This window comes from Aptenodytes forsteri, unplaced genomic scaffold (genome assembly GCF_000699145.1).
Source record: "Aptenodytes forsteri isolate BGI_AS27 unplaced genomic scaffold, ASM69914v1 Scaffold257, whole genome shotgun sequence".
NCBI classification, from domain to species: Eukaryota; Metazoa; Chordata; class Aves; order Sphenisciformes; family Spheniscidae; genus Aptenodytes; species Aptenodytes forsteri.
The window spans coordinates 89,413-109,558 of NW_008795194.1; the positions used below are offsets into that span (position 1 = coordinate 89,413).

General features: G+C 36.3%; 1 protein-coding gene across 1 annotated transcript in view; it reads right to left on the minus strand.

Annotated features, from left to right (window-relative positions):
• Positions 1 to 20,146, minus strand: part of LRP2 (LDL receptor related protein 2) — a 139,498-nt gene that overhangs the window by 63,884 nt on the left and 55,468 nt on the right. The window contains exons 18-32 of the mRNA XM_019471867.1: positions 19,077 to 19,202; positions 18,650 to 18,780; positions 17,303 to 17,440; positions 16,111 to 16,392; positions 14,690 to 14,929; positions 13,940 to 14,059; positions 13,437 to 13,553; positions 12,338 to 12,715; positions 11,805 to 11,819; positions 11,188 to 11,436; positions 9,800 to 10,011; positions 9,138 to 9,322; positions 7,695 to 7,923; positions 6,398 to 6,575; positions 4,223 to 4,351 (exon numbers count right to left, since the gene is read on the minus strand). Coding sequence (XP_019327412.1) covers positions 4,223 to 4,351; positions 6,398 to 6,575; positions 7,695 to 7,923; positions 9,138 to 9,322; positions 9,800 to 10,011; positions 11,188 to 11,436; positions 11,805 to 11,819; positions 12,338 to 12,715; positions 13,437 to 13,553; positions 13,940 to 14,059; positions 14,690 to 14,929; positions 16,111 to 16,392; positions 17,303 to 17,440; positions 18,650 to 18,780; positions 19,077 to 19,202 — 2,729 coding nt within the window. The remainder of the gene's footprint in view (positions 1 to 4,222; positions 4,352 to 6,397; positions 6,576 to 7,694; positions 7,924 to 9,137; positions 9,323 to 9,799; positions 10,012 to 11,187; positions 11,437 to 11,804; positions 11,820 to 12,337; positions 12,716 to 13,436; positions 13,554 to 13,939; positions 14,060 to 14,689; positions 14,930 to 16,110; positions 16,393 to 17,302; positions 17,441 to 18,649; positions 18,781 to 19,076; positions 19,203 to 20,146) is intronic.

The window sequence follows — 20,146 nt, forward strand, 5'->3', positions numbered from 1 at the left end:
ACATTGGAACAGGCTGCCCAGGGAAGTGGTGGAGTCCCCATCCCTGGAGGTATTTAAAAGACAAGTAGATGAGGCACTTAGGGACATGGTTTAGTGGGCAGGGTGGTGTTGGGTCGACGGTTGGACTCTATGATCTTAGAGGTCTTTTCCAACCTCAATGATTCTATGATTCTATGATCTCTAAGGAAGTAGCCATACTCCCTTATAGTATATTTACTTTTAGGTAAACTTGTACCCTTATGCTTAAATCTTACTAACAAAGGGTTTCTAGTCAGGTGATCTGAGAAAATGCATTGGAGAGCTGTAGAATGTGAGTCAGCAACTTCGTTTCTCATCTGCTAGGGGGTAGAAGAGAATCTCCTGAACACCGATCCCCCTCTTCCTTGTGCTTTTGCCTTTGGAGAACAAATTCTAACCTTTTCTCTCCAGAGGCACAAGCTACCACTTGATAGGGAACTGGGCTGCCACTGCATAGAAGGTAGCAGTAACTCATTTCCTCTTTTATAATAGCTCAAAGACTTTTTTTGTTTTGATTTTTGTTTTGATTTTCTTCACTGGCTGCTTAATACGTTTTTATAAATTTTGCAGTGAAAATTTTGACATGAAAAACCACAAACCACAGCATCATTGCACATCTCAAAAATTATTCTCCATACTTCTCTCTGGCAGCTGGAACTATTTGTCAAATTTGACATAAGCTTAGATATCATTTGCCTCAGCACAAAAATCATGTTTTGGCAAATAATTGCCTGAAGACATATAGCTAGCTCTGCCTGTGAAATTCTTGGACCTCTTCCATTTTTTTTTCCCTAAGAATGTGGCACGCCAGTGCTCTTCTATAACATGCTTGCAAAGAACAGCTAAATTCATGTGAAATTGTTCCAATGCGTACAAGACCCTGGAGTCATTATTCCCTTTCTAATTGCACACAGTACAACACTACTGAATCCTGCTGAAATACAGATATGTGAATTCTCTAGGCTAGAATGTTTGTACTTTAGAAGTTTGATAGTCTCATTTAAACCAATTATATTCTACAGAAAATTTTTTGCTGATTGCTTCCTTTAAGTTTAACACCTATGCAAATCTATACAGTCTGATTATTCCTCATTTGTATAATAGACAATAGAGCAAATTTGCTGAGCTATACAGATTTAAAATCTGTGTAGCTTCATCAGATAGACATTAATATAACTTCTGCAATTCTTAAACTTAATGCAGGTTTACATGACTGTCCTGGTTTCGGCTGGGATAGAGTTAATTTCCTTCCTAGTAGCTGGTACAGTGCTGTGTTTTGGATTTAGTGTGAGAATAATGTTGATAACACACCGATGTTTTAGTTGTTGCTAAGTAGTGCTTCCACTAGTCAAGGACTTTTCAGCTTCCCATGCTCTACCGACTGAGAAGGCTGGAGGTGCACAAGAAGCTGGGAGGGGGCACAGCCAGGACAGCTGACCCAAACTGGCCAAAGGGACATTCCATACCATGTGATGTCATGCTCAGTATATAAAACTGGGGGAAAGCTGGCTTTGGGGGATGCTGCTCAGGGACTGGCTGGGCATCGGTTGGCGGGTGGTGAGCAATTGCATTGTGCATCACTTGCTTTGTATATTCTATTATTATTATTGTTATTATTATTATTTTATTTCAATTATTAAACTGTTCTTATTACAACCCACGAGTTTTCTCACTTTTACTCTTCCAATTCTCTTCCCCATCCCACTGCAGGGTGGGGGGGACTGAGCAAGCAGATGTGTGGTGCTCAGTTGCCAGCTGAGGTTAAACCACGACAATGACAAATGATAATCCATACAAAATTCATGTATTGTTATATTAAATATGCAAATTTACCATATTAATACAAGATTTTAATATACAAAAATTCCTTGTTTTGTTTCCAAGCCAGCTTGCTACAGTACCATCTTTAATATCAACCTGAAATGCAGTTTAAAGTGAAATAAATGCAAAGGCAATCTTGTAATATTAGCATTCTTCATCTTACGTAAAGCTAGAAATGGTGAAATCCTAGAATCAATGCCTTTCCATCAACGTGAAGTTAGCAGTATTTAATATGTGAACTAAGTAGGCAGAGACCAGCAATATCATTGTTTTCTAGAGACACTGGGCAACCAAATGCATGCAGCTCAGTTTTAATCTTTCTTCTGAAAGTTTCTGCTGGCCTATTAAAGTAAACAATGACAGCAAGGATAAGGATAATAGTAAATATTAGAAAAGAAATGGCAAATGCCTATTCCTTTGTAATCATTAGCAATAATTAAAATCTTTTACCATGAAAGGAATAAGCACTTTTTTTATAATGTTTTCTGTGCTGACCTTCAGCAAATACATTATTTTAAAAAATTCCCCAAATCTGTACGTGTTTTTTTACATACTGTTTTAAACTTATAAATTCCATCTAAAAAGAAAAAATAAGCCCATATAGCTTAAAAGAATTGTGCTTCACAGGGTATTTCTATTTCTCTCTTACACAATTTATATTGAGCAATTATGTCACTTATAAAAGGGCCACAACTGTACCTAAGTAGACACAGGGAACTCTGCAATATATGGGGAATAAAGATAAGAACCATCAATAGCTCAATTCAGTGGCAGAACTGGGTCAACCTCTATACATGCATGTGCTTCATCACTGCCATGTTCCATTTCTTTCATCACGATCCCTCTATAAGCCTGCACATACCAAAACCAGCACAGATTTCTAAAAGAAACTCTCCTTTTTTAATAGATTAAACAAACTTGCACTTCATTTCAGATTATATAAATTGGTAATTCTCTTACTGCTGCTAACAAAAACATGAATGCAATACAGCTCTTTAAAGAACACACTGCTAAGTATCAAGCAGGAAAACAGCGTGATACGGCTTTTAAAATTTAGACAGTTTTAGAAGAAAAGCATCTTTTGACTGACAGATTTCTAGTGTTAGCTCATCGCAAAGATAATTTCTACTTAAATTTCAGTTATTTGAAGCTGCCTTATTAGGGAGGCACCAAAGCACACTTTATATCTGTACAACTGATGGAAAAATTAATAATGAATGCTTCATCTGACAAAATTAATCTGGTCAAATTTCTGGTCACAAACTGCCTGCCAGTAATTTGAATTTTTGTTACTTTTTTTTTAATGAATTGGCTAAATGTTTTTTACAGATCATTGAGATCTGTGGACTGTTCAAAGAAAGTTCAGTGGTACTTTTTGATATGAAGTTTTGTTTGTGAAGGTTAGCTCTGTTACAGCTGCATCACCTGTAGCATCTGTAATTTTAGGCTGTGTTTCTAGACCTCCTGCATTTGGTATACTAATTTTTTACACTGGGGATGGAAAAAGCTCAAGCTGTGAAATTTTGATCTGAATTCCAAAATGCATTAGTTCAGACAGGCTGGAGAGAGTGATGAGGAACAGGGAGAACATTTCTCCTGATTAGAGGAAACCAAAAGATCATGACTAGTAAGTAGCAAAATACAGGCTGAGAAAGAATGTGATCGTCATTTCAAATATATAACAGAACATATACCAGGGATGAAGGAGAACTACTGATACTACTTATCCCGAAGGACAAAAATGGCATAGGAAATGGACACAAACTGGGGAAAGACTATATTTGAACAGAAAATCAGAAGGTTTCCAAATGTCAAAATTGTGATGTTCAGTGAGTTTTAGGGGCAAGAAACCAAATTAAGCTTGACTGGTGAAAGGGAACATATGATAAGGTAGTCAAGGACAACAAGGAAACAGACTAGAGTGACCAAGAAAGTCCCTTCTAGTCCTGCATCCCAACATTCTTACAACTGCAATTCTAAAAAAAAGAGGTTTCCAGGCTGAATATTTATAATGAGAAGGACAACATTCTGCCAGAGTATGTTTTCATTTTTAATGAAAATGTTGCATTTAAACATTTTAACTTTAGCTAAACAACGTGTTGAGAAATTTTAAAATGTGGCTTCTTTAAAGTGCTTAAAAGAAAACTGAGTTCATCCATTTTCCCCAAATGAAGCAGCTGAATCTGAGTTCTTTCCAGAATCTGGTTCCAAACCTTTAGGCCAAGTACATTCCATGCATCCTAAATGAAGTCTACCTGGAATGGCCCCAAACTTTGCTTCATGAGCAGCAGCCCACAGATTTGAAGTATGCTTTTTGCCTGACAGAGGGATGGATTTGACAGTGTCAGGCCTTTTTTTTCATCTCTCTTTATTACTGCCCTACCTCTCATGCAGTTCCTGTTATCAGGGGAAAGCATCCATCCTGAAGGACAAGCACAGGAAAAAAAAAGGGGTCCAGATGAAGAAAGCAAGCAGAGGTGGCTACAGGGGGATGATGCACAAGAATTGATACCTGAAAAGAAAAAAGAAAGTATTAGCAACTGTAACAATATGAGTGACTGGAAAGAATATTCGATCTTATTGCTACTGATAATATCAATCCAGCACTAAATCAGTTTTGCCATTTCCTTAAAGTTATTTCCAAGAACCACAAGCAATACAATACACTCGTAACAGGATATATTTTTTCATGTAAAACCAGTACCATTATCACAGTGGTCTTTTCAATTTTTTTGCATCATAGAAAATCTTTCAAATTCCTTTTCAAACTTTTCATAACTGCACCAGGAGGCGTGCAGGATTTTCAGTCTTTGATCATTATAACCCTTCTAGATGAGGGATTTAAATTATTTACTGAAGCTTCTTGGAGAAAACTAAAAAGATAAAATAGTTTCCTACGTCTTGTTCAAAGGTAGTGGAAGTTCAATGCATAATTTCTTGGATCACTTTGAAACTGAGAGTCTAAGCTTGTAAAATGTAAAAAAGACAGTGAAGAAGATCTCTACTGACTGCGACTGCTATTATACACTAAAATTCAACCATTTAGGTCACTTCCACAAACTTGCTGCTAAAGACGATTTTTCAGAATGAGCCATCTTCATAAGAAAAGAAAAATCAGATTTTGAGTATATCCTTAGCAATTGCAGCAGGCCTTACTCTAAGAAGCTTTGAAGTTCCAGGAAATGACACGATTGTTCCTAATATAAAAACTAACAAGAACGGATAACAAATTAACAAGATGACCATAAAACAATGGCATAAACTCAGAACTCAAACTGTAAGAAAATTATTCATCTCATCAGTATAACAAATCTAAATTCTAGTTGGTGTAAGATCTAATGATTTACAAAAAAGGACAGTGGATGAGTTTTAATACTGCATCTGGAATTTCAATCAGCAAATAATTATTTCTTCATTTGTAAAGATTAGCATGTTTTGCTATTTTGGAAGTGCTTTATTCCCTTCTTCTCTGTCTGGCCACATAAAGTACAACAGAAAAATTCTAAACAAAACATCATAAAATGTACTAATTTAATACAATGAAGAAAAATAAACAATTTTCTCCACCAGTGGTAGAAAGTTTTTTAAACCTTGGGTTATAAAATAAAACCTCTTAATCCAGAACTATCATGTATAAATTAATGGTACCCTCTGGTGACTGAACAATTTGCAGTGAGAGTGCTAAGTGGCTTTAGCTCTGAACATGATTGGGGAAGGTTTTGTTCCAAAACAAATATAGCGCTGAAATTACTAGCACCTTACTCAGATGCAAATCTCCACCCTCCCCGGTATGAAAGTTTTCAAGGGAAAAAAAAAAAAAAAAAAAGTCACTTTAATATTTATTAATCAGAAATACTCCATACACAAGAAATATAGCAGAAAATGAAAGACAATATTCGTGTCAATATATTTCCCTCTCTTCCAGTCATGCCATGAAATGACGAAAAGTCTGATTGGGAAGATAACTTTACCTAACAGAAAGAAAAAAAAAATTCTTTTTTTTTTTTTTTTTACAGTCTTTCAGCTGCAAAAGATCACCTGCATATGATCTCAGAGGGAATCCTGAATGCAATGAAGGGGTTTATTTATTATTATTATTTCATTAAGTAAAATAATGCAGAAGTGCTTTCAGAGAAGGTTGATGACAGTAATCTTGTCTGAAAGAATGGTATTATTAACATACAAGGAACTGAGTCTAGTATGCCACAGAGACAAATTTTTAAAATTAAAATGCCTTCCAAAAATGCTCCAATTTTCTTATAAAAACATTCAAAACAAGGTGCAAGAAAATGGCACATTCTACTTCCCTATTATCCTTTTTGGCTAGTCATTACGCTTACATGCTGCCTAGGTTACCTTCCCTGAACACCAGGTTGGACAGGCTGGTTCAGCAGGTTGGACAGGCTGAAATGACCTTCAATTGCATGTAAATAGTATGAATTACTTGCTTGTTTTAACCCAGCACATTTCCTGACAAGAATGATTCCAGGAGTGCCTATGCATGACATTACCGCATGGCTTATTTTTGTAATTACCAAAGTTGTTTTGCTGAACTTACCATTAGGCTGCTTTACAGGATGGACTGCCACAAGCCCCAAAGGCTGGTGAATGTTATAAATCATCACTGTCTGGTTTCCTCCATGCCATTTATTGGCCCGAATTACTCGATTAGTATAGCGGTCACTCCAGTACACAAAATCTTCGAAGACAGTTAGAGCATGTGGATGCTGCAATATCTAAAACACAAGGATGTTTACAATTTAGTTCTGGAGATCTGCGTATGTAAAGCTTGCAATGAAGTAACAACAGAGCTGAGCATAATTTAAAAAAAATAAGTAAAAAGCAGCTGTGTCTCAAAAGATATTTTTCAGCAAAAGAATATGAAATATCATCTATTGCCTGAAAACAAGACATTAATTATGGGGGAAATAGACTTTTTTTTAAAATGAAAATGCTAAATAGACCCTGTGAGATGTATAGCATGAGGAATTAACAAAGCAGTCTAACTGTAGGGCAGAACACAGGGAACCAACAGATAGAGACCCAACTGTAGATTTTCAAGGGCACAAGAGGAAATATCTAGTAAGAGTTATGGACCTGCCAAGACCTTGCATCTCAGATAAGCTCCCCTATAATTTACCAGAGGGTCGAAGAAGGTGGATTATCTAAATTTCATAAAACTAGGAGTGGGGCAAGAAAGATTGCACTGGCTCCTATTTCACAAGAATTGTCTCTCTAGCCAAAAATAAAAGCCCCAAGGTTCAAGTCTTGAAAATGTACATGTGGTTATTTATACCAGCTTATGTGTACCAACTGAACATCTGAACTATTGTGCTGGTACAGGGACAGTGCTACAAGCTGCCAGCAGCTCTTCATTGGGAAGTAGCCTGTAAGAGGGACAGTCTTCATGAAGTGCCCCGCACGCAGCAAGTCCTGGCAGCACAAAACCCTTCACTGCTGTCAAGAATAGTAGCAATCATCACTCACAGAAGGTGACCAGTGAAAGTTTTTCCAGGTTTTTTGTACTGTATTTGCCTACAGCAAATGCACCAGCTAGTAGCAGCAGTGTCAGATGTCACCTTTAGTCTTCATGCATGCAGACAGAACAAATGAGAATGATCTAAAGCACTAAGTCTACACTCAGCTCCAGGCTCTGTTGAAGATCTCCTGAGAGACTGTGAATAGGGTATGTAATTCTCCTTTTTCCAGCTGTAGCAAGCAGCTAAAATACTTCGTATCTGCTTCACCCAAGTATTTTGAAGAAAAATACATCCAAGTCTACGACAGTGCAAATACATTTTTAAGTACTATCAGCAAGGACATGGGAAAACAATGGTTTCTTATTAATGTCTTACCAGATCGCTTGCAACCACCTGTCGTCTGTTGTTTCCATTGTAATCACAAAAATCAATATAATCAAGATAAGCATCAGCAAAATAGAGAAGTTTATTTGGGTAATCAATGGAGAGTCCATTGGGCCAGTAGATTTTATTGTTAATAATCACTGTTCGCATTTTGCCATCCATGCTGGCTTTTTCAATTCGAGGGTTTTGGCCCCAGTCAGTCCAGAACATTACATGAGCACTGAAAAAAGTAACTTGTGGTTACCAATCTGAAAAAAAACTAGCTGCCTATGGAGAAATGTTACACGAAGACTCATTAGCCAAAAAATAGAAACAACCTTTTTAAGAAAATTCCTACACGATACTGAAATTATTCATTTTGGCAATATGCTTACTTCAGGTATTACTACAATTTCTGTTGTAAAAATTCTTTTAATACTTCTACTGCTGTTTTCGTTTGTCAATAATAGCAGCATATAGAAGCTACTGTTATCACTGTTTTCAACGTTGATTGTAATCTGATTCTTCAGTTGCCAAATAATAATTTGATATGGGTTTGTACTTTTACAGGCATGCATTGATAATGTTAACAGTGCTATTACTGAAGAGCCCCAGGTGGCTGACAGTAAACAGAGCTCAAGGCATTGAAGAGCTCAAGAAACAGTAGAAGTTTGTACATGAACAGCTCAAATCATAACCTTCCATTTACTCTATGCCACTTGCTGTCTGAAATGGGAAGGTGCTTTTGTGATAACATTAATACGGTATAGATAATTATTTTAGACTTGGGACGATGAAGGAACCTGTTCCTTGCCAGGTAGGCATACCACATTATATTACATGTAACTCTGTGGTATACCACCAACTGATAATGGCATGTGAGAATTTTGAATTAGTAGTTCTTAACTAGGAAGCAAATGTAGGAAAATCTATTTTACAGGGAAAAAAAAACATCTTGTGACAGTGAAACAGAGGAACAGATTACAAATAATTACCATATGAATTTAAATATTAAATCAACTCTGCAAACACGCTATTTTAAAAAATTGTCTTAAGTTTTCTCTTCCACTTGTCATTTCCAATTACAATACAATTTGGGCATATCTCAAATTTGAATATTGTTACATCAGAAAATATGCATCTTTTCAAAACAAAACATAAAAAAAATCTTACTCAATTCTGGGATCTAACACTAGTCCCCTTGGGTTTGTTATATTTTCACTAATCAGCACAGTCCTGTGGCTCCCATCCATTTTAGAGACTTCAATTGAATAATTACCATGAATTTAAATATTAAATCAACTCTGCAAACACGCTATTTTAAAAAATTGTCTTAAGTTTTCTCTTCCACTTGTCATTTACAATTACAATACAATTTGGGCATATCTCAAATTTGAATATTGTTACATCAGAAAATATGCATCTTTTCAAAACAAAACATAAAAAAAATCTTACTCAATTCTGGGATCTAACACTAGTCCCCTTGGGTTTGTTATATTTTCACTAATCAGCACAGTCCTGTGGCTCCCATCCATTTTAGAGACTTCAATTGTTTCCAGAACAAAGTCTGTCCAGTAAAGATTGCGACCTACCCAATCTACCGCTATACTTTCAGTCACGGTGACACCACTGTCAAACACCTGTTTAATAACAAAAATTAAAAGAAAAGGAGAGAGAGAGAGAGAACAAGCTAGTTGATATTAAATTTTTACCCTTTCCATTTCTATAGATATGGAAAATGGGGAACCAAATCTCCAACATTTTCTAGGTGTCTTATGTAGAATGAGTCACAATATACATATTCAAAGTGCTGACAAAGCATATACCCAAACACTCCTACTAACTTCGGTGTGTCTGTTGAAGAAGTTAGCATCTACTAATAGGAAAATCAACTTATAGCCTGATGTTAAAAAAGGGCTTCTTGAAAGCATTCGGTTTTCTTTTTCAAAAAGCTGTATGAAATGTTGGCTTAGTACCTACAAAGTTGTTTCACTTTGTCTATGTTATCTCTCTTCTTACTATACTGGGATTTCCCTCGTCCCCTTTGTTAACTGGAGATACAATGTCTTGATTTTCTCTCCACAAGGAAGAGACAAGAATAACTCAGCAAAACTTACTATTTTTCGGTCAGTCCCATTTTGATAAGCACTCCAAATTTTATCCTGTGTTGTATCAGACCAAAAGATACGATCTGTGATTGAATCAAAATCAATAGCCACAATATTCCTCCCATCCCGAACCAGAGAATAAATACTGTGTGACTGAGAGGTGATGTTGTCCACAACAATTTGGTTACGACTTGCCACCAGCAAAAGAAGATTCCCAGACTCTGTCAAAGGAAAAGAAATTAAAATAAACCAATAAGCTATTCAACAGTAATTTTGTAAGAAACACTGAGTAATTTGACATGGCTTTATAGCATCAAAGCTTTTTATCTAGATATACATATTGAAAGGACAAATTAAAATGAGTTCTCAGGCCAAGATATTTTATCATACCCAGTCTGTCCATCCTGACTTTTGGATCTACCTTGGCTTTTCTCCACCCTTTTTTTCATCATTTACTCTTTCTACTAGACTCCCCTTCCAGTCTCATATCTGGACCGCAGGTCCTCCTCCCTATTATCCAACCAGTTTGCTGCTTACATCCAACCCTCATTCCTCCATAAGCCACTCTCAGCTCTCAGTCCTGATTCAAACCCCAAAGTTCTTTGTACCACCAGTTATTCTACTCAGCTTGGCTCTTCCTCCTTTTTAGCCCGCTTGCTCTTTTTTCCCCCTTTAGACTGCATGGGGACCAGGGAGGAGAATAAACAGATTACAGGAAAGCCATAGGCTGCTATGGTTAGATTGCTGTGCAGCAGCTTACACTGATAAGCTGCTGAAAAACAACTGAAAAGTAGCAACCACAAAGACAGCAAACTATGAGAAACTCCCTATTAGTAAGGGCCAAACTTCTTTGCAGGTAAATTGCAAGTCTTCCACAACTTGAGTATATCCCTAAACCAGGAAACCTGTGGTGACAAATTCCACTGGGTATATGGCTCCCTCTGTACTGTCAGCGTACTACATAGGAGACACAGAACAACAGGCAGCTAGGCTGTGTCAGTGTTGTTTGCTCTTTAGAAATGAGCAAAGTGCGGCATAGGCAGTAGGTAAGTCTTGTGAAAGGCTGGGATTTAAAACACTCTGTGAGCACTGAACTTTCTAAAGAGCAAATTTTAACCTATGGCTTACAGGTGCCTGGCATTGCTTTTCTCCAGAATGTTATTTTTGACCATTCCAGGATTAAAAATTACAGTGTTGATTTAAATATATTGTTTCAAGGAAATAATAGCTTCCAATTAACCCCTCAGCTGACAGTTTTAATACTCAAGGTCATCTGCCATGAACAACTTTAAGTGGCTGTTTACATCAGCTCTTTTAAAGGAGAACAATATGAAAATGGCAAAGCTGGACATTTTCCAGACACTGTTGTCATTCTTTAGGTTGACAATGTTCCTCACCTGCTGCTTTACAAGTCTTCCCATTGGTTTCTAGAATGTATCCTTCATCACAGTAACACCTAAAAGACCCTCTCTCATTGTAACAATGCTGACTACAAAAGCCTGGAGGGTCACATTCATTAATATCTTCACAGGTCTTGGAGTCATTTGCAAGCTGGTATCCAATAGCACAGGTACACTGAGCTCCAAAGGGTCCTTGAATACATTCATGAGTGCAGCCAGCATTATTGTCAGAGCAGCTCTCCTGATCTGAAATGGGGTTGGCAAAGGAAATAAGCAAATAGTTAACAAAAGCTTCTTATGCTAAATTTAATACTTTGCAGTTGTATTACTAGCCTAAGACTGCTGCTAAAACATGATTGCACAATCATCAGTTATGCAATGTGAGACTGGACTGAGGCCCTTTTGCAAAATATAACACACACAATGCACATAAAGGCAGGTAACAACATAGTATGTACTATTGAATCCCATTAAATGAATGCTAAACAGAAGGCTCTCTAAGCATTTATAACAAATTTTTCAAAACTAGCTAGAAATGTACAAATATCTACTGTACCACTCCAAACCTAAAGTTGTATTAATAAACAATAATTTAAAATCACTTATAATCATACCTGGCTGGGGTTCATCTGAGAATGTGCATTGATTAAAGAGAAGAAGGAGGAAAGAAGGAAAGAAAGAAAAAGGTTATGCTTAAATCAATTCATAATCAACATAAATACAAATTCTGGCTACACGTAAGCTTTTAGATTTTTTTCATTATTTTTGAAGTTAGAAATTTAAAAGAAAATATTAAGGACTGAATCACATTTCATCTGAACTTAAAGCATACCATGCTTTAGTGAATGTGTTCGGGAACACAAAGCTCATTCCCATATTGCTATATAAAGACCTATATTGAAGTCAGCGGAAGTCACATTTGAATTCAGAGCACAAGATTGGACATAGATAATGAATTCATCTGTCATCATCATAGTCTCCTTTCACTGCAAGCAAGTTCCACTTAGTAATTTGAGCTCTAATTTCAGCGTGCTTACAATTTCTGCTAGAAATGTTGCTGCACTAAATACAGCATGCTGAATATTCCATTTCTTTCTGAAGCCGTAGCACATAGTAGGCTATAGTAGATGCTTGAACAGTAACTTACTGCACAATGGGGATTCATCAGCTCCATTAGGGCAATCGGCAGAATTATCACATACTTTGCTCAGATTCACACAGATACTGTGACCTGGACATTGCCACTGCCAGCTGGGGCACCGGAAGGGTTGAGTAGGACAATCTCTCTCATCACTCATATCCCTGCAATCATTATCACCGTCACAGATCCATGCTCGATAGACGCAGTTGCCATTATCACAGCGGAAAAGAGATGGAGGACAGGTCCTGGCAGGACATCTATGATGTTCATCTGAGCCATCTGCACAGTCAAGATGGCCATCACATTCCCAGTTAGCAGGAACACAATTGCCCTCTGATTGACATTGGAATTCATTCTGGTGGCACATCCCTGGTGGTCTTGTAGCTAAAACAGTGACATTGAACAGTTCAGAAGCTGTTTCAATTTTAGGCAGAGAAGCAAAATCACTATGTTCAGTTCATCTCTCGCACAAGTAGTTACAATACTATTAAGAACTGTGTTGCTTTTAGATCAGGCCATAGAATCACAGTCAGTCAATCTACATGACATGTCAGAATCCGACCAATTTAACTCCTACTTTATAATATGGTGAACAAGGCAATTCAACTAGTGTTATATTTTGAGCAAGCACATATTGATATCTATGTATATTGATATCTATGTACATGGCCAAAGCAATAGAAAATTACTTGCCAAAACTAGTTTTCACTGCCCTTCATTGCAACATTTTAACTAACTTAAATGTAAAAAATTACTCAAGGAAAAGTTTCAATCTAACTTGCATGGATACAAGGTTTTCAGCTTTCTAGATCAATAGATTCTTAATTTTACTTTTAAACCCTGACACTGAGGTGCCAAGTAAAAGAAAACGTTACAGCCAAAAAGAATGCAAACTCTACTCTTTGCCAGAAAAATCTACTCTTTAGCTGGAACCTACTGCGTTTGCAATTTCTGCTCAGAAAAATGACTTATAGACAAGTTTCCCTAAAAAGAATTTTGAGGTTTTAAGGACAGTAGTGCCAACCACTTGATATAGCAGATAAAGAACATTTTCAGAAGCAACACCTAATAACTGAAGCCTTTCTTTCAGCATCAATATACTTACGGCAATCAGTCTCATCTGAGTGATCATTACAGTCAAAAACACCATCACACTGGTAGTAAGTGCTGATACATTGGTCTCCACTTAGACATTTAAACTCTGTGGCACTGCAGTTATATACTACAAAATAAAAAAAATATTGATGTTATTTATTTATTTTACAGAGCTAGACTGCACCCAGTTTTTCTACAGGTGCCCAAGTCAGATATGATATCAGGAGTCCAAGTTCCACTGAAGACCATGAGTTCCCTGGGACACAGAAAATGCAGTGACCTTGGAATCTACAGAAAACAGAGGAAACAGATTTCAGCCCTCTGCAACCAGCCTAGAGATCAAAGGGCTTACTAAAATGCTAAAACAAGCATCAGAAGCAGTGTGAATTTATGGATAGGTTTATTATGCATTCTGCTATCTTGGAGCCGGTAATATGAGGTCACCAAAGACCCCTCAGGGGGCAACAGTGAGGAAACAATAAAGCAGCATTCAATAAACAAAGTTACACTTACTGCAGTCACGCTCATCAGCACCATCTATACAGTCTTTGTCTCCATCGCAGACATAGAATGGGTCAATACAGCGATGGTCTGGACACTGAAATTGCCTGGGTTCACAAGTACCTGTGAAAGCTATTAAGAATGACAATAAATGCAGATGCGTTTCTTTTCTCGCTTCTGAAATCAGCATAATACTGAGACAGTAGAAAAACACTATCACTAACTTGCAGCATGTAATGCAGCAACTAGCAATCATATAAGTTACAAGCACTAATACATTAGTATCAGGTAATTGTTTATTCATATGTAGGCTTGGACTCATGCAAAACAAACAGAATATTCCACTCAGTGGTAAATAATGCTAAAGAAAGTATATGGAAAAACTACTGTCTTACTTCTGGTAAAAACTTCCAGACTAGATTAGCTGACTACACCATTAGTCACTACTGAGATGAAATAAGTGCTTAGAACATCTAAGCTTTAGCTGCTTTTTGCTGTAAATTGCAGTGGATGACATTATGCAGCACCATGATTATAACTATCACAGTTGCCCCTTTCTATTTTTTTAAATTATTTTTCTGCATTCTACTTGGCTGTGGTAGTTCAAATTAAATGGGTTTTCCACATCTTATGGACTGCAACATATTAATCTAACTTATATATTAGTTCTTTCTTCCTAATTTCATTTATCATCCTTACACCAACAGACATATCTATGTAGACATACACAGTTGTTTAAAAAACGACAGTTGTGATACTCACTGCAGTTTTTTTCATCTGACCCATCACCACAGTCATTATCAGTATCACACAGCCAGATCCTAGGAATACATCTTCTGTTATCACAGGTGAACAGGGTTACAGGGCATGAAGTGGGTCCTTGTGTAGGACAATGCAATTCATCACTGCCATCAAAACAGTCATTATGTTTATCACAACGCCAGCGACCTGGAATACACTGTCCACTGGCACAGGTAAAAGCTGACGAAGCACAAGTATTGTCTAAATAAAAAACAAAACAGGAGGACACTTTTATAAAGATCACCAAAACTTGCCTTCCCTGCCAGAGTATTCAGTACGTTTACAGAATGCCTAAAATATGCATCAAATTCTAAAATGCACATTGCTTAAAATGCAAGTGTCTGTCATGCCAACATGCTGCAGAACTGAACAGAATACTTACAAGCTTTTTTAAACTGCAAGAATCAATAAAAAACTAAATTGTTAAGCACTTCAAAACAATCTGAAGAACAAGAAAAATAACTTCTTCAAGTAGCCATTTGCTTTATACTTTCCTTTTCCCCAAAAGACATTCTAGTTATTCTAAAATAGCCCACTAATAAGAAATAGAGTTTATACCTTAGTCATACTAGTTAGTCCTATGCATTAAGGAGCACATTTTATTAATGTGTCCTGTTTTCTTGTTTGTGATTTAAAACAAGAATTAACTCTGAAGAAAGAAGCACCAAATATGTCATAAAAGCCAAGAATTCTTCAATATCTTATCAACTATAACTATCGCACTGTTCTCTCAATTTACTTGATCAACAAAATATTTTGTGTGAGACACTTTACAGTAAAACCAGGAAATGAACCAATGTGTTTTTAATCCACTTCACTGTAAAAATCCAGGTGAAACAAATACTTCAGAAGTGCCCAAATGCAATGAAAACCATAAAATTTCTATTCAGATGTTAAATGAAATAAAAGATGCTGCTCTGGTCTTAGAGGAAGGTTAGACAATGCATATGGTTTTGTTATTTTTCTTCTGGTGCTATTTTTAAATGTCTTCATCTTTATTAAGATGGTTTGTCCCTCCCCATGCATCAAAAAAAGACAAGCAAGTGATATTCCAATATCTTTCAAAATTTACAAAAAACTAAGAATAAAGACAACTTTTTTCTTTAGAAGATAAATTTTTGTTACTCTGTAAATTGAATTTTGAGAACTAGTGAGATATGAATATTTTCATGCATTGTTTAGGTGGCCAGTGTTGAATCCCGTATTCCCAGGAGTTATCTGAATAATTTCCAAAGTAACTAATCTCCCAGGTAGATTTCAGGATTTATCCACAGATGCAACCCTAAAAAATTGGGGTTTATTCCAACAAACTCAGGCTGACCCATGAAACTTTCTGAACTGCAAACAACAAATACTAACTGTAAATTACAGGAATTACTTACTTAAGGAACCACAGTTTTGTTCATCGCTGTTATCATGGCAATCATCGACACCATCACACTGATAGTATCGAGGCACACATCTTCCATTACCACAGGAAAATGAGTAGGAGCCACACTGCAAAGTGGGTGGCTCATTGGATGGATCTTCAACACATGTCAGCTGATTTGAAGCCAGCTTCATGCCGTAAGGACAACCACAAACTCTCTGAAAATTTGGTACAGGGAAGCAGAAATGGCTGCAGTCTCCATTGGGATTTGTTCCTCTATTACAGTAGTTAGAGCCTTAAAAAGTGATAGAGAAGGTCAATGTATACACTACTGATAACAGCTTGGGAACTATTAAAAATGCATAGAAACTGTAAAAGAATGTTTTACAAGAAAAGGTGCTGTAGCAAATCCTGGTTTTGCATACACTGCAAAATAGGGTCAAGTTCACTGATAGTAATAGTAGCAGTAAGTCATAATAGTAAGTCCCACATTCCATATACTTTTCATTGACACAAATGTTTATGGAAGCCAAGAACATACTATTAAATTTCATCCAATTTTCTGCCAATTTTCAGCAACTGCCTGGAAACAAGTATACTACCACAAATGAGGACCTTTGTCTGAGCAAGGCTGGGAGACCTGATCCAATCTTTGGACACCAAATGGGTGGTGAGCCTTAGCACACGGTTTGATCATAAGTTTCATAAGTGCATGGGGTGTTTTACTAAATTAACTACAATACCAAATCCTTGTTTTAGATCATAGACTTGCATAGAATTCAGCAGTGAAAAGAAGAAAAAAATCAAACTTATGCACAGTGAGTACTTTAATAATAGTAGTTTGATTAATAAACGTTTACCCAATTCCTCAAAATAAATATTTCTGTTTAACTAACACTTTTACCAGAAAAAGAGAAATACAAGGTTTTAATTGGTGATACAATTACGCAAAATACAATGGAATCATAATTTCATTTTACAAGGTTATTAAATAAGGTAACAGAAGTGGTGGAGGAAAACTGCATACAGTCACAGAACAGTGAAATATACAATGTGTGATTGCAAATGCCTGTGCTGCCTCCCCTGCATGTCAGTTACGATTCAGTAAAGCCATTTCTAAAATTGAGAGTGGAAACCTGCTGTCCTGATATTTTGTCTCTTATTACCTATTTCATGTCTTTCATCTGTAAAACAAAAGAGCTCACCTATTTGGGAATGAGCATCGTATGCTTTAACATGCATAATGTTACTAATGCCCCTTCTAATAATAGTCATTTCTCCTCCATCAGACTTCCTCACTCGAACTATTCCACCAAGTCTCCAATCAGTGAAATAGGCGTAACCTGTTTTGAAAGACATTTAACATATAACAATTACAGAGCAATATGACATAAAAGATCAAGTATCATGAGAGAAAACTGCAAAGCTTTTCATGTACATTTAATAATTTTTCATAACTGAAAAAGACAAAAGGACTTTTATCACTAATGCAGTCAAAGTGAGTCCTTCGGTCATAGGCAGACATAACTTAGAAAAACAAGCCCTCTCAGATTTCACTTAAATTGAGATGTAACAGAGTCAACTGACATTTCAAATTCCAAGGCAATTTTAGAAGTCATTCATTAAGACAACTTTCCAGAAAATTTTAGAATATTTTTACACAAAATCAAAAGAGGTCAGATGCTGACATCTTTCTTCACACACAACATAAATCCAGTGATAAACTCTACATACAATTAATAAAGTCCTGAAATTGCTGATCATCTCTAGGGAGGCGATTTACCTTATCTGTCCAGCATGAGTAGCCCTCCTTGGAAGCTATAATTAGTACAGCATATGTGCCTTATTGCACTAAAAGAGTTACCTGATCTGCCTCAAATTATGTAAATACAAATATGCATTAAAACAGTCCTAAAAATGAGCAAGAAGTACTAACTATATATTTTTGTAGAAACTTTCAACAGTGCTTTTTATAGGAAAAGCAGCATTGCAAAGGCCATGTTATTTTATCTCATATACTCACAGATCATCATATGAAAAAAAAATCTGTGGTAATAATAGATAACATTTTTCAATGCCAGACTTACCTCCAAAAATAGTAAGGCCAAATGGGTGAGTCATCTGAGTAATACGTTCAAGAGTCCGTCTGTCCAGTCCATCAAAGGTGCTGTGCTCAATTTTATCAAAAAAGGCATCCACCCAGTACAGCCTTAGAGAACTGGAAATAATGAAAATGTCATATCTCTTCAAATGACATTATGTCCATTAGGAAGCACTAACGTTTTCTCAAATAATAATCTTAAACCTGACAAGAGGCTATTGGGGTGTGTGGGGAGGGATTCTGAGAAAATCTTACATTTTACAGGCTTTTCAACAAATTGAAAAATAAGGTCTTCAATACGAAATATTTTTGTAGAAACTTTAACAGTGCTTTTTATAGGAAAAGCAGCATTGCAAAGGCCATGTTATTTTATCTCATATACTCACAGAACATCATATTAAAAAAAAAATCTGTGGTAATAATAGATAACATTTTTCAATGCCAGACTTACCTCCAAAAATAGTAAGGCCAAATGGGTGAGTCATCTGAGTAATACGTTCAAGAGTCCGTCTGTCCAGTCCATCAAAGGTGCTGTGCTCAATTTTATCAAAAAAGGCATCCACCCAGTACAGCCTTAGAGAACTGGAAATAATGAAAATGTCATATCTCTTCAAATGACATTATGTCCATTAGGAAGCACTAACGTTTTCTCAAATAATAATCTTAAACCTGACAAGAGGCTATTGGGGTGTGTGGGGAGGGATTCTGAGAAAATCTTACATTTTACAGGCTTTTCAACAAATTGAAAAATAAGGTCTTCAATACGAAAGTGCCAGTGCACACAATCTGACACAATTCCTTTATTTTTAATCCCTAACAGTTTAAAGGAAGAAACACATTTGCTCAAAAAGCTTCTCTGCCTTCTGTGTTGACCTCACCTCCAGTCAATGGCCAGGCCATTAGGCCAGCCTAGTGTTGTATTCACAATTGGCAAGGCATGGGATCCATCACTCCAGGCCCTCATGATTTTCGCAGGACGGAACCAATCTGTCCAGAATATATACCTGAAAAGACACGTCAGAAGACACACAAACCCAGTGATATAACATAATTAAACAGAGCAAATGTTTGAACAGCATTAACATTCTCCTTTGTACCACATATTCATATACCTTACAAAAATACAATTTTATGTTGACCCTCTCCCTCTCCTCAATTGGTAGTGATACCAACAATTAATATTTACCCTGTGTACAACAACTTCCAAAATCTTCGGAAGTGGTTTGTCCCTTTAGACATAAAACATCCATCACTTTGTTAAAATTGTTAAGGATTTCACTTAAGTGAAAGTTAGTACTGACAGGCAGGAAGAATCAAGCAAAAATGCATCTTCCAGGTAATACTTACAAGTAAGCATGAATATTACAAAGAATTTTCTCCTGATCCTTTTGACTTATGCCTACAGTCAAAGAGTTGAAGCTAGTGTTAAATAACTTTACAAAGCAGCGAACAAAAAAGGCTGGGATACCCAAGGATCCAAGTTCAACATTATTCTTATGAAATTACTTCCAAAATAGTATATTTGGTTACTAAACATGAAAATTCAATATCCAAGAATTAAGAAATTCAGTAGTATGGCGGTAGGAAGCTGAACTATGCTGTGAAAGAAATGCTCTTTTGGCATGGCCAAATAACACAGAGTATTGAATTTGAAGTTAAGCATTTCCATCAAAGAAAAGTAGGGCTTCATTTTAAGTACACTGAATCACATATTGTAAGGTCTGTATCAAATACAGCCAGTAGTATCTAATATGTTTCAAATAAAGAAATTCAGACAGAAAAAATAAAGGAACCAAGGTTAGCATTCTGGGAACTGAAAGTATGTTAAAAATTATTTAGAAAACTTTATCTTTCAATTATGAGAAATAGCTTTCTAATCTGAGTGATACAAAGAAACAAAAAGTTTCTTTGCCTGTTTATCAACACACAGGAGTAAAAGAAAAAAAAA